This window comes from Loxodonta africana, chromosome 8 (assembly GCF_030014295.1).
Source record: "Loxodonta africana isolate mLoxAfr1 chromosome 8, mLoxAfr1.hap2, whole genome shotgun sequence".
Classification (NCBI taxonomy): domain Eukaryota; kingdom Metazoa; phylum Chordata; class Mammalia; order Proboscidea; family Elephantidae; genus Loxodonta; species Loxodonta africana.
This window is the reverse complement of record NC_087349.1, coordinates 28373531-28390043: the sequence shown is the minus strand read 5'-3', so window position 1 is coordinate 28390043 and position 16513 is coordinate 28373531. Positions and strand designations below refer to the sequence as shown.

The 16513-nt window shown below is 38.4% G+C and overlaps 1 protein-coding gene across 1 annotated transcript in view; it reads left to right on the top strand.

The window, feature by feature from the left end:
• The window catches only part of CPED1 (cadherin like and PC-esterase domain containing 1), a 306881-nt gene that overhangs the window by 102208 nt on the left and 188160 nt on the right, over nt 1-16513 (top strand). Inside the window, exon 5 of the mRNA XM_003407021.4 lies at nt 15564-15690. Within this exon, the coding sequence (XP_003407069.1) occupies nt 15564-15690 (127 nt within the window). The remainder of the gene's footprint in view (nt 1-15563; nt 15691-16513) is intronic.

The window sequence follows — 16513 nt, the reverse complement described above, 5'->3', positions numbered from 1 at the left end:
AAATGCTTCTCTTGAACTGAGTTTGGAAACAGGGCTGTATTTATCCTTCAAATAAACACTAGCTTTTGGTTTGTTTTGTAGATAACGATGGTGGGGGCTCATGACAGTGTCAGGGACACCACGGTCCTTGTGGTGCATGCTTCCGCTGCTGCTGAAACCTCTGGCCCATGTCCCATTGTACCAGTCACTGTCCTGCCCATGGGCTGGAAGCCACTTCGTGTTTTCTGAAGCTTGAATAAGTCAAAGCTAAATTGGGTTCTTCACTTCAGTAGGCAAAAATCCTTCTTCTTTAATTTAAAACTTGTTTTCTTATTGATTGCACATAATATCACACTCTTGTAGAAAATTTGAAAATTTTTTTTCTATAGAATTATTTTAGCTTCTGACATGCAACTGGGAGGGGAAAGAGGGTCTAAGGAATATAGGGGCAACATACTAAAACTAAAAGCTAAAAGCTGTCCTGCTCTTCCATGCTATCCCATTATCCTAGGCCCTCTCTTGCTATCCTGCCCCTTTTTCTTCAGGACAGATTCCAGATTCCACAGCTCCTCCAGTCCCCCCAAAAATATGTATATCAATTTGACTGGGCCATGATTTCCAGCATTGTGTCGTTGTCCTCCATTTTGCGACTATAATTTTATGTTAAAAGGATTAGGGTGGGATTGTAACACCACCCTTACCCAGATCATATCCCTGATCCAATGTAAAAGGAGTTTCCCTGGGGTGTGGCATGTACCACCTTTTATCTCTCAAGAGATAAAAAGGAAAGGGAAGCAAGCAAAGAGTTGAGGACCTCATACTACCAAGAAAGCAGCACCGAGAGCTGAGCAAGTCCTTTGGACCGGTGGTCCCTGGGCCGAGAAACTCCTCGGCCAGGGAAGATTGAATACAAGGACCTTCCTCTAGAGCCGACAAAGAGAGAAAGCCTTCCCTTGGAGCTGACACCCTGAATTTGGACTTGTAACCTACTAGGCTGTGAGAAAAGAAATTTCTCTTTGTTAAAGCGGTCCTCTTGTGGTATTTCTGTTATGGCAGCAGTAGATGACTAAGAAACCAGATAGCGTTCTTGTCATTTCTCATTGACCATAGATTTGAAAGATAGAAAAATTAGTTGTCTTTTCTTCCTTCCTTCTCTCCTCCCCTCTCCCTTTCTTATTTTTTGGGGTTGTGATGGTGGTGTTTAATACTGTTGAGTTCTAGCAATGTCACATTTGGACGTGAAATGTTTTTCTTGAACAGAGTTTGGAAACAGGACTGTATTTATCCTTCAAATACAAAGCCATAACTGTTTTTATCCTTGGTTCCAAATATTACAGAACCAAGAACGTTTACTTGGAATCTATATACAGAGTTCAGCAGAAGAGGAGAAAGACGGTGTGGTTAAGTAAACTGGCTATGCCTAATTTATCTGCAGCTCAGTGTTTTGTAATGCTTCTGCTTCTAGATTCATTCTCTCCGCCCCTTGTAGGTCAGTCAGCAGACAATTTTAGAACAGTTTGTATCACGTAAAGGACTGAACTTTAAACTATATTCATAGCAGGCTATAAAAAGCCAAGACACCACCCACAAAGTGACATTTAAAATTTTCCAGTTTCACAATTTATTGGTAAATCCACACATGTGTTGTACTGAGAGCAAAATGAACAGTGTGCCAGGTGTACTGAGTTGTCAGTTAAGAGAAATTTTACCTCTTGGATAGATTTTAATAGGGTATTTTCTGTTTATAAGTTAGTAAAACAGTATTTTAAGCTGCTTTTGGGTGGAAAACTCTTAATTATATTCACAATGGCTCACTGGGGGGCCCTGGTGGCCCAGTGGTTAGGCATTTGGCTGAAACCAAAAGGTTGGCAGTTTGAGTCCACCAGCTGCCGCTTGGGAACCCTAAGGGGCAGTTCTACTCTGTCCTGTAGGGTCGCTGTGAGTTGGAATCAACTTGACCACAACGCTTTTGGTTTTTGGTTTTATAGCTCACTGTGGGGGCATGGGGGAGGAGGCTTGGAGAAGAAAAACTGAAAAAAAAAAAGAAAATCTTAGAGTCTCATGTCAATTTTGAAAGTTTCTAGTCAGAAACATGTGCCCTAATCTCAACTCAAGGTCCTGGGCCTGATGGATGCTGTGAATTCTTAAGTGATTTGGTAAAGTAAAGCCAATATTGGAGGACCGAAGAAGATGTTGAGCATAGAGCAACATTCCCTGAGAAGTCAGCGCCGGCTGAAAGTGGGAGACGAGGTGAGAGTGTTGAAATGAAGTTCAGGCTGCAAACCGGAATTGCAAATCATTTGACAGATAATGGGCAGCCATGAGCTTCTGTCACTTTTCACTTTAGATCTATGAAATTAAATGAACACCCTTGAGTTTACTTTTCTCTTCATATATATTTTTTTCTTTAAATCTGATTTTGATCAACTACCGATAAGCACCCCCTCCCTGTCTTCCCAAACAGTGGAGGGCCCCAACAACCAAATCGATCAATGAGACTTGACTCCAGCCACAGAGGATGGACCCAGCCAAAAAATGGCCCCTTTGAAAGAAAGCTGAGCAATATATTGTGTTAAGCAAACGATTCAGAGCACCCCCCTCCAACAAAAACAGTAACAGAACTGACTCCAAAAGCCTTGAGGAATAGTTTAAATAATTTTGACATAGTTTTTTTTTTTGGGGGGGGGAGTTGGGGACAAAATGGCAGCAAAGAGAAAATTAGCTTTATGCCTTACTCGACACACAATATAATTTCTGCCAAATTCTGTTTTTTCAACCTTCTTCTCTAAGCTGCTGTTGATAGTTGCCCGCAAGTCAAGTCCAACTCCCTCTAACGTCCCAAAAAGCCTCCTACACAAGCTTTAATTTCATTGGCCTCCTTGTCCACTTACCACTTAGGTAGATAAATAAACTTAAAACCCAGTGAAACCCAGTGCCCTCGAGTCGATTCCGACTCATATTAGAATCCAAGCAACATAAAAAATAAGCATATATCCTCCCTTAGGGGAAGAAGGAGGGGAAAACCTGTACATCAATATTTTTCACTGGTATCCAATAATTTCCCCTTCGACTTAAGCTGGGTTGAATTATTTTCATACTTAAAGTCCCAGCTTTTTAAGGAATTCAGTTTCCATTGGCTGGGTCTACATGGCCAAAACAGTCAGAGAGTTTGAGTAGTTATATTATGACTTTGAGCCTCTGAGGGACGCCAGAGCTCACAGGATTTTTAAAAGAATGAATACCAGTTGCCATCGAGTTAATTCCGACTCTGGAGACCTCATGTGTGTCAGAGTAGAACCGTGCTCCATATGGCTTTCAGAGGCTGATTTTTTGGAAGTAGATGGCCAGACCTTTCTTTGGAGGTGCATCTGGGTACGCTTGAACTGCCAGCCTTTCAGTTAGCAGCAAAGGAAAGACTATCAAAAAACCAAACCCAGAGCTGTCGAGTCAATTCTGACTCATAGCGACCTAATTTATTGAAAATGACTGGGGACATTATTGGGTGCCCCAAATCATTTTCTCTAAGATATATAGTATATTTGGTAAGAAATAGCAAGATATAATTGACTTGTCCACCATCTGCCTATTTTAAGGCATCTTTTTAAATAGCAGGAAAAGGAGCCTTGGTGATGCAATGGGTAAGCACTTGGCTGCTAACAAAAAGGACAGTGGCTCGAATTCACCAGCCACTCTGTGGGAGAAAAACACTGGCAATCTGCTCCCATAAAGATTACCAAAACCAAACCCATTTGCTGTTGAGCTGATTCCAACTCATAGTGACTGTACAGGACAGAGGAGGGTTCCAAGCTGTAAATCTTTAGGGAAGCAGACTGTTGCATCTTTCTCCCACAGAGCAGCTGGTGGGTTCTAACCGCCGACCTTTCAGTTAGCAACCAGGCATTTAACCACTACATCACCAGGGCTCCTTCCATAAGATTACAGCCTAGGAAACCCTATGAAGCAGTTCTACTCTGTCCTATAGGGTTGCTATGAGTTGGAATTGTCTCGAAGGCACACGACAACAAAAATCGCAGTGTAGAACCAGAAGTTCTATTTACAAACGTGGTGTTTATTGAGACAATGTGCTGATATCAAAACCCTAAAGCCTAGGTAGTTGTCTTTGGGAGCTGTCACCAGGTCCTTCTCTCTCAGAGAAACTGGGTGGGTTCCAACTGCCAACCTTCCCAATAACAGCTGAATGCTGTCATTGTTGTGCCACCAAGGCTTCAAAACCAAAAAACAAACCCATTGCCATTGAATTGATTTTGACTCATAGAGTAAAACTGCTTTTGGCCTGTAGGGTTTCCAAGCCTACTAAATCTTTACAGAACCAGACTGCCACATCTTTCTTTCCCAGAGTGGCTGGTGGTTCGACCCATCAACCTTTCGGCTAGCAGCCGAGCACTTTAACCACTATGCCACGAGGGCTCCCTAGAGCCTAGGTTCAAAAAAAAAAAAAAAAAACCAAACCCTAGTGGCGTAGTGGTTAAGTGCTACGGCTGCTAACCAAAGGGTCGGAAGTTTGAATCCGCCAGGCGCTCCTTGGAAACTCTATGGGGCAGTTCTACTCTGTCCTATAGGGTCGCTATGAGTATGAGTAAGCCTAGGTTAAAAAAAAAAAGCCTAGGTTAGAGTATATTAAATGTCTAGAAAACACTTTCTATATATTTGCTGAAAGATTATTGGCAGTACAAAAGATGACAGATGTCTGAAGAAAAAAATGGAAAATATCTTTATAGAAATACTCATTTGAATTTAATGTCCTGGCCTAAATTCTACCTAGAGAAGAGACCTTTAGAGGTTAAAATCCAGAAAAGGATAGGAAAAACAAAAACAAACAAACCATAAAAACCAACAAAATCTCCAACATTTTAATCATCTGATTAACATCTTTAAAGACCAGCAATTAGCACTTCAGATATGAAAGGGAACCTCTCCACCTTCCCCCCGGCCCCCACTGACTTTAGCTCAATTAATTGGTTAGTTATTGAGTCATTTACAAGATATAAGATAGGCCAGATATACCTGACATTTAATGAGTGGCTTAACTAGCTAATTTTGAAAATTGAGACACCATTTCAGAAACACGTGTCTGCTTCTGACTCATGCTGTTTATGTTCCCATCTGATTTCGGGTGGACTCTTGTATTATAATGTCTCTCAGCCAAATCTGACTCCACAGACTCCAGTCATATCTCTGGTCAATGGGAAGGAAAAGAACCTGAGGACAAAATGGTTCAGGAGGAATATGTTTGCTCAGTCTCCTAATCCAAAATCTATTCTGACATATTTCCACGTTCTTGGCTTATTTCTGGTATTTGGATTTCCAGCCCTTATTAGATTTCATTTTTGGCAATTGGCTCTGTCTCCGTATGTTCTACATGCTTCTCTCACTCTGGGTGTCAGATATTATGAAAATTCTGATACTTTTAACATGTACTTGGTTCACATATAATACATTTCCTTGTAAATAATGTAGAAGTAGAGATGCAAATTGACAGTAATACTACTACATTTTATTATACCAAACATACAAGGTAAAAATTGCAGGTTGAGTTGGTCTGTGAAGTGACCATTGAAGGAGAAATATGCATGGCTAATGCATGGTTTCATTTAATTAGGGGCAATGACCCCCAGTGATTGTGTCTTACATTTAAATCGGGATTGACCTCAATATACATGAAAAGAATTTGGAATTACTGTTACAGAGTTCTAGTAAGCCATTAATTATTCTGATGTAAATGACATCAAGAATACTTTATGGTTTATTCCAGAAAATGTTCCTGAGAAAATGAGTTTAATATTAATAAAACGATAAACTAATTTTCTCAGTGGGTAGGTTTAGACAGCTACTCTACTATCATATTTGTTTCACTCTGTGTATTAATATTTGTTGGAGATTGTATTTCAAATTGTTATTAATGATGCTCATTAATTTATACCAAATTATTCATCTTTGGTCTTGCTGAAGGAGTCAAGCTTTTTTTTTTCTTTTCTCCTGGAAAATTCATGCAGAATAACATCAAAGGAAAATTAAGCTGCCATGAAGTAATAAAACAGTATATCATGCTGTTTGGTCACTGCAGTGAAATCATAGGGCAAGAAAATTGAAGTAGTAGTATAGACACAGCTTTTATTACCAAAGAAAATGAGCAGAATTCAAGGTTCTTATATTGTCATGGTCAAAACATAGAACAGTCCCTGGGGAAAATTGTTTTCAAAGACTTGTATGACTTTGACACTTCCACTGAAGAGAGCAGAAGGGAGAGCATTTGTGGCTTGCATTTACTGAGCACTCAATAAGCATTTGATTGATTGATTGGTTAGTTGGTTGAAATTGTATACAATGACTACCCCTTTAAATCACGTTGTTATGTCATTGATGTGGTCATTTTATGGGTCAAATTGTGTCTTCACTTATATCGTAACAAGTGCTGTGTCTCATTTCCCATAACATAAAGTGAAGGTTGTTCTTTTCCCCAAAAAAGGTACTATATTGAAGTTCTCTGCTACTTGCCTATGTGGTTTGATACACCCTGAAACTGTAACAACACGTGAAAGATATTCTGAAACAATAACGAGTAAACTGTTGATATCAAAACCACATAGGTAATAATAAAATAATGTCAGATACTAGTATAAGAACTATAGGTTGCCTGGAGCCCTGTTGGCACAGTGGTTTAGAGCTTGGCTGCTAACCAAAAGGTCAGCAGTTCGAATCCACCTACCTACTGCTCCATGGAAACCCTATGGAGCAGTTCTACTCTGTCCTACAGTGTTGCTGTGAGTCAGAATCAACTCAATGGCAACAAGTTTGGGTTTTTTTTTTTTTTTGGTTTTGGCTCAAGACTAGAATTATGTACTAATGATACTTTTATGTCTTTGGCATATCCATTCTTTTAAAGATACTCTTCGGCCAATTCCATTGCATAAAGTGAAAGTAAAAACTTAAGAAACTGGTGCATTTTGAGTAAATGGATCACCGAATTATATCATTTAAGCTCAAGCGTAGGTCTGAAATAGTCTGAGGAGTTATGTCTATGTATTATAAATCTGCTGACTAAGAAGTAGTTAGGTTTTAATTTGTGTTGGTTGTTTGCAAAGACATCGCTCCTTGGACAAGGTACAGAGGAACACTGACTTAAATATTGCAGTAGCTGAGTTAGTCTGAGGCATATTCCATCCACAGAAATCTAGCCTTAGTAGAGGATTCCTAGAAACAAACTGCATTACTGGGATATCATAATGATAAACTGAAGAAAGTCACCAAAGACAGCATGTGTGCCTTAACAGGCTGCTTTATGAGCAAAGATATTTTACTTTGGTTTACAATTTGTACTTATCATACTTCCTGTTTGCTCTTAAGAGACTAAAACCAAATACCAGATGTTTAAGAATCACATAAGCAGATTTAATAGATTACCCTTTATCTTATAGTGATTGATGGTGAAAACCCCTTGGTATTGAACATGTTTAAAAGGAATAACGTTTTAGCTACACTTTGAAGTTTCCAAAGTCAGAAACAGGCTTTCTGAATTACAAAAAAGGATTTTAACATTGTCTTGAGCTTTTAATATATGCTAAACACTGTTAAACACTGTACGAAGCACTTTCTTTTTTTTTTTATTTCCCTTCACCTAAAGTAGTTCTTATCTACTATTTAATTAGTGAAAACCCCTCTCCTACCCTCCCTGTCTCCCCCCTCTCATAACCACAAAAGAATATTTTCTTCTCAGTGCAAACTATTTCTCAAGTTCTTATAGTGGTCTTATACAACATTTGTCCTTTTGCAACTGACTAATTTCACTCAGCATAATACCTTCCAGGTTCCTCCATGTTATGAAATGTTTCACAGGTTCCTCACTGTTCTTTATCGATGCGTAGTATTCCATTGTGTGAATACACCATAATTTCTTTATCCATTCATCCGTTGATGGGCACCTTGGTTGCTTCCATGTTTTGGCTATTGTACAAAGCACTTTAAAGGCACTTTTGTATCTAATTCTGTCAGCATCCACGTGAAGTAGATTACATTATTATTATTGTTGCTGTTGTTGTTATTAACATCATGACCATTTCCCAGATAATGACACTGAACTTAGAGAAGTCAAGGAATTGACTATGATGACACCTACAGATAGGTATCTGTTAGTAGACAGGAAGTAGGGTTTTCAAAATAAATGTCATTTGTAATGTTATTTGTAAAATATGTGTGGAAAAATATTGGTTAGCAGCAATTTAAAACATGCTGGATAATTGAGAATAGTCGTCCTTCTTGGTTTCACCCATGCCTTCTCAGGCCCAAGTTCAGTCTGTTCGATAAAACAAATGACATCTTAGCCCCTAAATCCCTCCCATACAGACTGTCCCGGTAAGGGACAGCCGTCCACTTGATGTCTACTGGTGACCATCCCTTCCAAGGCTTCCTGTGCTCACCATGTGGGTTCACCGTGTGGGACTCTGCAGATATCAGGCTTCTTGGCCTTAGATAGGCCATCCTGTGGTCATGGATCTCTGCCCACTCATGGAGCTGCTTCAGTGCTGTGCTGCAGTGTCCTGATATGGACGTAGCATATCATGCCAATCTAACAGACATCACAGTGATGTGGAGAGAGAAAACTGAACCCTGCCCATGATACACTCATTTCCTAGTTGTGAATATCAAGTTTACACTGTACAACTCTAGTACAACTGCTCAGCCCTTGGGTGCTCGTTTCTTTCATCTCAGTGCCCTTTCTCTATGGCCTTTGCACAAGCTCTGATTATTTGGATAAAACAAATTCGAGCTCATGTGTAAGTATAGGTTTCTTGAGCTCCTGTACTAAGTGCCAAGGAGCCCTGGTGATGAAATGGTTATGCACTCAACTGCTAACCAAAAGACTGGCAGTTTGAACCCACACAGTGGATCTGTAGGAGAAAGCCCTGGTGATCTGTTTCTGTAAAGATTACAGCCTAGAAAACTCTACAGAGCAGTTCTACTCTGTCTCATGGGATCTCTATGAGTCGAAAATGACTTGTCACCCACCAATAACAACATACTAAGTGCCGACCTGTGCTTGGCACTAGGCATACAATAGAGGGAAAAACCCAAAGTCCCGCTCTAATAGCGTTAATAGTGCAGTAAACCAGGAATGCCATTTGAAGCACTTAACATAATCCCTCCCCTCTAACTGCCAACGAATGACCAGGCTTGAACTTGGTTCTACCTTGGGATAAATTTCCTCCCCATTGTGTTCGCTGCTCCAGAGGTGAGAGGGTGGTTGATTGTCCCCAAATAGCTGTTTAAGGGGTGGGAGCTTTGAAGCATGCCCGGCTACAGCCTTTCCCACCAGGCTTATTGGGCCTCACATAAAACAGCAATTGGTCAGCCTGTAGAACACTCGTATGTGCTAAAATAGACCTGAATTCTCAAAGAGCCTAAAGTTCAGCTCTGGTTCTTGGACACTTGTCACTTATCTTCTCTGTCAGGTGACACATTGTTGTTGTTAGTTGCCATTGAGTTGGCTTTGACTCATGACAACCTCACGTACAACAGAAAGAAGTCTTGCCCGGTCTCTGCCATCTTCACAATCAGTTGGCTCATTTTTCAGCACTGTATCGGACAGTGTTCCGTTGTGATCTATGGAGTTCTCATTGCCTGAATTATGGCCAGGCTTTTTTTTCTAGTCTATCTTAGTATGAAAGCTCCGCTGACAACTGTCAAAAATGGGTGACCCTGCTGGAAGTTGAAATACAGGTAGTCTCTGGCTTATTATGGGGTTCCGTTCTGACTACTCTGTCATAGTCAGTTCTGATGTAAGTCAAGTACCTCATTTTTAAAAAAATTATTCTTGCCCTTTGTTATCAGTATCTTTATAAATCTGGCAGTGTTTTGTACAGTAAGTCATAAAATTGAATGTCTGGGAGTGAACACTTGAGAATGATAACATCAGCAAAATTTGTGCTGCAACATATTACTAACCATAAGATGAACAAACAGAAAAAAATGCTGTCATAAGTGCAGCTCATCATAACTGGACTATGTCATAAGTCGGGGACTACCTATACCAGGGGCATAGCTTCTAGCATCACAGCAACACTCAAGGAAAAGCACATTTTAGGATATTTATTCTCTGACCCCTCCTTCACGGGCCCTGGCTTGGCAGTGGCTGTGGTGCGGTACCTGCAGCCATAACTTTTGGCTCTCCCACAGCCATGCCTTTTGCCTGGTTCTAGAAACTTCTTTCTCCCTTTCCTCCACTGGCTAGAGATGGTAAGAGCTTTCCATTTTTGTCAGCCCTGAGGAGCTTCACTATTCTTTGTTAGTTTTCCCTAACTCTACCCATGTCTTTGTTAATAGTCCCTTGATTAATAGCCTCTTTATTTACCCACTTTGACTCTGTGATATATTTTATGCCAGAGCCCAGACTGATAGAGCTATTATTCCCTGGCTGTGAATTCTGTTTGTGCATATATTAATTTATATTTGCTAAAAAAAAAAAAAAAAATTTTTTTTTATGCATGTAAGTTCTGTGGGTATAATTGCATAGCTTTTATAACTACAGGCTAAGAACTAAGGCTTATAAATGTCCTTAGGCAAGAAGAACAATTAACATATCTGTAAGTGGTACTTCTAATCTCACACTAATTGTTAATTATTAATTAAGACCTTTTCTCTTCCCTGGAAGTTTTAAAATAAGAAGATACAGCTTAAGTAAGAGGAAGTTCAGACAATATTCAAACATTTGTGAAATATAATTATACTTTTAATATTAATTTCTTATTACTTATTAGCTATGGGGCAAAACATTATATCAAATCCAATATAAATTTGGCAGTTAATCTTTACTAGTACAAGAGTTTTTCAATGCCTATTCTTTGCCTGTGATGTATGTAATTACAGGCCACAAAAAAGGGAGACAAATAACCAAATAAAATGCTATGAATACATTATACTACCAATTTTTTTTTTCTAATTGTAGGCCAGCCCAACTCTTGAAAATTAGCTCCTTGTAGGACACACATTTATTAAGCATTTGTTATTTGTCAGTATCATGCTAAGTGAAGTGAGACGTTCAGAAGATTCATGGAAAATTGTGTTCTGGATTCCAGAAGGCTCCTTGACAATGTCATAAGCCCATTAATCATTAGTTAACAAGAACCAAAATGAACACCAGGTCTCCCAGTTCTTGTTTAATCTCCATTTTCATTAAACTGCACCCTAGCCAGCAGATGCTCAGTAGCTAGCCAAACTGATATTAACAGGCACGAGAGAAGCAGTTTTGATACATTTTGCAATGAATTTGGCCAAACTAAGGGCATAGTCTTCCACAAGACTGCCTTCACTTTAGACACCAGCCACAAGGTCTGGGATTCCTGGGTATCTGCACTTCTGACCAGCTGGCTACAAATTCAGGGGTTCCTATGAGCACATTCATGTTAGAAAATTTGCTAGAACAATTCATTGAATTCAAGTAATGCTATACTTATGATTACAGTTTTATTATAAAAAAAGGATACAAATCAGAGCTAGCCAAAGAGAGGGATACATAGGGCAAGGTCTGGAATGGTTCCAAATGTGAAGCCTCTGCCATTCTCAGAGACACATTACCCTCTTGGTGTCAAATTATGACATTACTCAAATAGTATTGCCAACCACGGAAGCTCAGCTGAGGCTTTGATGTCTAGAGATGTTATTGCAGCTTGATCACATATTGCTGTCAGAGCTGACCTTTAGTCTCTAGCTCCTTCTGGAGATTGGCCCGATACTTTATCCTCTGATGCCTCTGGAAGTAAGAACTGATACGATATGGTCCAAAGTCCCCATCGTAAGTCACATTGTCAGACAGCCTAGTGGCCAAAGCCCTCAAGCAAACAAAGACATTCCTATAAGGCAGGGTATTCTAGGGGCTTAGAGATCACTTCCCAGTAGCCAAAGGTAAAGGCCAGACCTCACTTTGGATGTGGTTGATTTCTCTCTACACAAATACCCAACAAGTTGTCCATTTTTGTTCCAGGTGAGTGCTAAATTCACAGGCTTCAGGGCTCTTTAAAATAGGCTAAGAGTAGCCAGGAGCCCTGGTGGCGCAGTGGTTAAGAGCTACAGCTACTAACCAAAAGGTGAGCAGTTCAAATCCACCAGCCATTCCTTGGAAACCCTATGGGGGCAGTTCTACTCTGTCCTATAGGGTCACTATCAGTCACATTTGATGGCAATGGGTTAAGGGTAGCCAATACATAAAAATACAGCAGTATTCACCAAATCATCTTTCACGTTTGAATCTACTATCCATTCAGTCCTCGTATGGTGGGTAGGTAAGCCCTAAAGATGAATGTTAGGGTTCTCCATATTTCATTACTTTCTGAAAACCTTTAATAAATTGAAAAGCTATTTGGAAGACTATTTGTATCATAGAGCCTCATCTCCCAAATTTCTTCCAAAGACAGAAGCTTGTTTTGGCAGTGTTTGTAGGCTATTTCTAGGCTCTTTGACTAAGGGATGGTATGTTTTCAAAAAGTGAATTCACTGACCTATTGAGCAGAGCCCTTAACCGCTATGCCAAATAGAAAATCTAAGAAACATTGATTCCAGACAAACCTTTGACTCTGATAAATAATAACCTAAAGTACCTAAAGTTTCCATTATCTTTTAAGGCTCCACAAAATGCAGTTGCAGCTTCTTTTTTAGGTATTAACGGGGCTTATTTCCAATGTTTGGCTGTAATTAAACAGGAGGAGGGGAATTGTTTTAGGGAAATGGGAATGATTTTAGATGTCAGGGGATATCTAACTAAAGTAATACTTTTTAATAATCATTAAAAGTAACCTCAGAGCCTGGGATAACATAATTGGAAGTTTAGAATTTATTGATATATCCTTTAAAAATATAAAAAATTGCTTTAATCAATATTCAGTGTTCCATTGTTCAATCACAGTTATAGGGGCTAATGTAGGAATCTGTCAATAACTGTATTAGATTCCTTCAACTATATGTTACAGGCTAAACCAGGAAAAAGTAACATAAAATGTTTATTCTTTTAACATGTTTGCTAAGTACTTCCTTAAAGCTGTTGCAAAACTACCCTAGTGAAGCACTTAATATATGTCTAGCTTTTTCGGGAGTCATCTATGCTTGGCTTTAAACCAATGCTGTGGTTCCTGGCAGCAAGAAAAAAGGAAAATCAGTGTAAATTTTGCTCTCCATATTAAGCAAAAGAAAGCTGAAAATCAACTCTTCTAGAGAGAAAAAAAACTTTTTTTTCTGGTAATAAATTCTAAAAGATAAGTCTATTTAGTGAAATTTTAATTAAGAACACTTGTTTTCGTATTGGAAATTTAAAGGATCCTATAAAAAATTTCGGAAACCCTGGTGGCACAGTGGTTAAGAGCTATGGCTGCTAACCAAGAGGTCAGCAGTTTAAATCCTGCAGATGCTCCTTGGAAACTCTATGGGGCAGTTCTACTCTGTCTTATAGGGTCGCTATGAGTCGGAATCAACTCGACGGCAGTGGGTTTGGTTTTTTTTTGGAATAAAAATTTCAATTCTTTTTTTTTTTTTTTTAAGTTGTGATTCCCAGGGAATTAATCTAATGGCTCTTTATTTGTTGCCTCCAGAAACAAAGCAATTTGAATACTCCTTTTGTTACGATGCATTAGAACTTCATTAATGGGGAAGCCTTACAAATAGGTTATCATTTTTTGAGCCAGCTCACACTGTGCTAAATAATGAGATATGGGAATACACTGAACAGCATGACTTTTGCTGACTTTTACTTAAGAGTGTGAAGTGTTTTAAATTAGACTTTGTTAGTATTGATGAAATGTGCACAAGGGGGGAAAATAATTTAAAAGCCTTGTTCCATTTTGAGTGCCAAGTAAATTGTACAATTTAAAAATAAAGCACTGTGGCTTGGGAATAGGGAAACAACAGCTCTCATTTACTGTTGAAGAGGGTAGAAATCAATGCAACATTTTTGAATGGGAATTCAGTAATGCCTATCAAAATTTATAATGCATTTACCCAATGACTAGGTAATTACACATGCTGGTAAGAATCTGCATCAGATATACCTGTAAAAAGACACCAAAATAGATGTGTAAGTGTGTTCATTGCAGTGTTTTTGAAATAGCAAATGAAAAAAATTAGAAAAATCATTTAAATACACAGTAAAAAGGGACTGGTTAAATAAAATATATATTCATCTAATGGAAGGCCTTGATCAAAGATTCTATAGTAGAATCATGATCAAAGGGGGGAAATGCAGAACCAAATTTCAAATTCTCATGGAGTTTAGACTTATAAATATCCCCTGAAGTCTTCTTTAAACCAAACAATAGTTTAGCATACTTAGTAACGAATGTTTGCCTTGAGTGTTGGTATCTTTTAAAGAACTAGCTATATGGGATCAAATTGACAACGGCAACTCGAAAGGTTAGGTAGGAAGCTTAGAGGGCAGTGAGTTTATATTAATGCGATAGAAACAATTTGGAAAGAAGGGTGGGAATGGGTGCACATGGGAAAAATGTAATCAGTGTCACTGAATTGTATGTGGATAAATTGTTAAATTGGTGTATGTTCTGTTGTGTATATTTTCAATAACAGAATTAATTAATAATTAAAAAAGAAGTACGAGGTAACATTGTATATGCTGATATGAAAGACTCCACTATGATATCTCTTTTGAATAATTTTAAAAAAGCAATATCTACATATATAGCTTTATGTAAACTTATTGATATTTGTTCTTTTGCGGGGAGAGGTTTAAGATAAGAATGGATTGGAAGAAGCTTTTTCTTTTCATTTGGTAGCTTTCTGTATGATTTGATTTTTCTAACCATGTACTTGCAATGCTTTAATTTTTAAAAAAAAAAATCAATATGAGCATTCTGAAGCAACTCATTATTGTTCTTTTGTTTATACTTAAAAAGGACTAATAAATAATATTTGAAAAAACAATAAAATACTTTTTGAGGTTTCCAAGGACATGAAGCATGACCTTGGAAGAATTTCCGGTTTTCTAGGCAATATTCTCATCACAAACAGAAATCTGCTCCTGCAGCCACCAGAGCCCATCTCTCAGCCGTGGTGAGGGTAAACCAACTTGGTGCTAGATAGCTGGAGACATCATCTCTACTTCCACTTGGGCGTGAGAAAATTTGAAATCGGTTATTCCAATTGCTTTCTTAGTCTATGATAAGAGAACATACTACAAAACAAATCAAACTGGTTGCTGTTGAATCAATTCTGACTCGTGGCAACCCCATGTGTTGCAAAGTAGAACTGCGCTCCATAGGGTTTTTATAACTGCGACCTTTTGGAAGCAGACTGCCAGGCCTTTCTTCCAAGGTGCCTCTGGGTGGACTGGAACCTCCAGCCATCCAAGCTCATTAGCCACTTGTGCCACCCAGAGACTCCCTATAAAACAAAGCGCTTCTCTAAACGTACATTCACACTTACTGGATCCAACTCCGCTCCAGAATGGGGAGAAAAAGGGTTGTGTATTCCCGTGGACCCTGTTATTTAACACAACATACTCTATTTTGGAAGCAGTTCCTAAAGGGAACGACAGAATGACTCACTTCTGTTTTTTTTTTAATTCTTTTCAGAATTGCGGCTTCGAGTCAGTCCCTCTGTGTGCCTGAATCAGCGTACACAATTAAAACCTTCACGTCACCTTTTAAAAACAGGGAAGCCACATACGTGGAAACCATGGGATTGGAGACGTGAACAACTGTAAGCTAACCATTTTGAATTGTTATATCCAGCATGCATTTTAGGGAACAACTAACAAAAAAGAAAAGCACAGGACAGATTTAGGGAGTCTTACACATTTGAATTATTAGATTCTGTTTCATAAATTTTCAGCTATCCCCCTTAATAAAGAATGGCATCGCTGATTTTCTTCTAGACTAATTTGAACCTCTCCTTCCATAGAATAAACATGTGGGTAAATAGGACTCATCTTCAGTAAGTTACATTAATGGAAATTGAATTTAAAACCATGACAGTGTGAGACTATAAAATTTTAACTTCCATTTTATATTCAAATAACATTGCCTTAGTCTATAAGTATGGCTGAATGCTTTTTTTTTTTTTTTCCAGCTATTAAATTATTTTTTATAACTCTAGGCGTCTAAGAAAGCCAGTCATCTGCATGGTACCAAGTTATCCAAGTTACCTCCAGGGAGAGGATTTTAGATGATAGTTAAACTAAAGCAAAAAATGAAAAGATTTGAATTCTTTCATCCAAGACACAAAGGAGTTTGCCTCATCTCATTTTATAATTATTAAGTAGTATTTCAGCAGTTAGTAGTATTTATTGAAAAATCATATGTACCTTATGCTTATCCAGACTTCAAACATTGAAATAGCACAGTCTAAAAAAAAATTTTTTTTTTTATAGATGGAACTTAGATACTTAAAGTATGGAAACATGTTGCAGAAAAGCAAATTTCTTTAAAATTTTGGTGTCATATGTGTTGAGAGTATATTTGTCTCATCACAAAGTATTAAACTAGTGTTATTTTTCCTTTGTACACTGAAGTGTTTTCTTAAT